We start from the raw sequence: 2623 nt of genomic DNA on the forward strand, positions 1-2623 counted from the left end.
GTGTTGGACAAAAGCCAAACAGAGCTTTGACCTATGCCCTGTGTTTTCAGGAGTTGAAGATCCATGTCGTCCTTATGAGCATATAAATATTGCTTGTTATTCTTCTTTCCCTGAGGCATATTTGTGGACTCATAGGCAAATACAAATAGGCAAACTACCTCTCTATTTTCAGCAGAACTAAAAAAATCATTCTGCTTTGACATAAGAACTTCAAAAGTTCTCTCAGTCCTGCTGGCGTGCGCGGTGTCGCCCCACGTCCCAGCCACCTCCTGGGCCTCCAGCTGGGAGCTCACGCCCTCGTGGGGTCCCCGGAGTGCGCGGCCGCTTCCTCACCGGTCACCACCCTGACCCAGACCATGCACGACCTTGCCGGGCTTGGCAGTGAGACTCCAAAGCGTCAGGTAGGCAGCCCGCTCACATGCCTATCCCTGTCCCGGCGGCAGGCATCTGAATCCTCCCTGTCGTCTGAATCCTCTGAATCTTCTGATGCAGGTCTGTGTATGGATTCTCCCAGCCCCATGGACCCCCAAATGGCAGAGCAGACGTTTGAGCAGACCATCCAAGCAGCCAGCCGGGTCATCCGAAACTAGCAGTTTACCATTCGATGTTTCCAGTCCTTGCTGGTGAGGCTTCTGGGCCACAGCCCTGTGCTACGGAACATCACCAACTCCCAAGCACCTGGCAGCTGCAGGAAGAGTGAGGATGGATTTGTCTTCAGGATGCCATGGAAACCCCCGCATCCCAGCCATGCCCATGCTTTGGCAGGGTGGGCCAACCGCAGAGAAGCCTTTGCCCAGAGACCAAACTCAGCTCCCGACCTGATGTGTCTCACCCCTGAGCGCAAGAGGGAAGTAGAGGAGCTGAGTCCCCCAGCCCGATGCAGCTTCTCCCTGACTGCCACCCAGGGGGCCTCTGAAGAAGATGATGGATTTGTGGACATCCTGGAGAGTGACTTAAAGGACGACAACGCGGTACCCCCAGGCATGGAGAGCCTCATTAGCGCCCCACTGGTCAAGACCTCAGAAAAGGAGGAAGAGCAGGACCTCATCATGTACAGCAAGTGCCAGAGGCTCTTCCGCTCTCCGTCCATGCCCTGCAGCATGATCTGACCCATCCTCAAGAGGCTGGAGCGGCCCCACGACAGGGACCTGCCCATACAGAACAAGCGGAGGAGGAGCGTGACCCCTCCAGAGGAGCAACAGGAGGCTGAAGAACCTAAAGCCCGTGTCCTCTGCTCCAAGTCCTTGTGTCACGAGGAGATTGAGACTATCCTGGACAGTGACCACTGCGAACTGATTGGGGATTACTCCAAGGCCTTCCTTCTGCAGACTGTGGATGGGAAGCACCAAGATCTCAAGTACATCTCACCAGAAATGATGGCAGCCTTACTGGCAGGCAAGTTCAGCAACATCGTGGAGAGGTTTGTGATTGTGGACTGCAGGTACCCCTACGAGTATGAAGGCGGGCACATCAAGACTGCCGTGAACCTGCCCCTGGAACGGGATGCTGAGACCTTCCTGCTACAGAGCTCCATCACACCCTGTAATCTGGACAAGAGAATCATCCTCATTTTCCACTGTGAATTCTCATCTGAGCGTGGTCCCTGCATGTGTCGTTTCATCACGGAGCGTGACAGAGCCGCCAACGACTACCCCAGCCTCTACTATCCTGAGATGTACATCCTCAATGGCGGCTACAAGGAGTTCTTCCCGCAGCACCCGACTTTCTGTGAGCCCCAGGACTACCGGCCCATGAACCACGAAGCCTTCAGGGATGAGCTGAAGACCTTCCGCCTCAAGACCTGCAGCTGGGCTGGGGAGCGGAGCCTGCGGGAGCTCTGTAGCCGCCTGCAGGATCAGTGAAGGGCCAGCACCGGTCCTGCCTACCTTCTTGGCCTCACTGCCTAGGTGCCAGCCACCCGGGCGCCTGCAGGGCTGAGGGTCTGCTGGAGGCCCCAGCTGCCATCCAGGGGAAGGACAGTGAGGGTGTCCTGTGCATCTGCCCCCAGCCCCGATCCCCATGTCTCACTGTGATCATACTCCATATCCTCTGCCACCCCCAACCCCAGCCCAGCCCCTGGGAGAGCCCAGCCTGTTGACTTGGTGAAACTGGATTAAGTCCAGCTCAAAGGAAGTATTTTGTGTCCAGCAGGAACCTTTTTGCTTTTTTTCCTTCCTTGTTTGAGTTAACCCTTTGTCTTGTGTCCAGAACCCCCCCCCCCTTTCCTAGGCACTCTGTAAGCGGCTGGGGGAAAGTCCACAGCGCCCCCCCCCACCCCGGGATGGGCCAAAGCAGAACCTCTCCCTGCCCAGGGCATTGGCACTCTTGGGTGTGTTTGCCATGTTCCCTTTCTCTTCCTCTCTTTCCTGTCCTTCCACGTGAACACCTCTAGCACAAACAGAAGCTCTTACTCTTTCCTGTTTCAGTGTTACCTGCATGCTTGTAACTCACCTCTTAATTATACCACAGAAAGAAATAAACATGGCAATATTGCCAGAATAGCTACTGCCAAACACAGAAATTTTATGTAATAGCATTTCACAAATAGAGCACTATCAAGAGAAACAATTTTTTTCACAAATACCCCACTTGTGAACTTAAAATGAGTCTCTAGTGTGAAAGT

At 54.6% G+C, this 2623-nt stretch overlaps 1 protein-coding gene across 1 annotated transcript; it reads left to right on the forward strand.

Moving 5' to 3' along the window:
* Positions 1–341: 341 nt before the first annotated feature.
* On the forward strand, positions 342–1862 carry LOC110571297 (M-phase inducer phosphatase 2-like). The gene is given in 1 exon segment (XM_044912763.1): positions 342–1862. A coding segment is annotated over 1 exon segment (1506 nt). The 5' UTR covers positions 342–356.
* The last annotated feature ends 761 nt before the right edge of the window (positions 1863–2623 follow it).

Source organism: Neomonachus schauinslandi, chromosome 2 (genome assembly GCF_002201575.2).
Source record: "Neomonachus schauinslandi chromosome 2, ASM220157v2, whole genome shotgun sequence".
Lineage (NCBI taxonomy): Eukaryota > Metazoa > Chordata > Mammalia > Carnivora > Phocidae > Neomonachus > Neomonachus schauinslandi.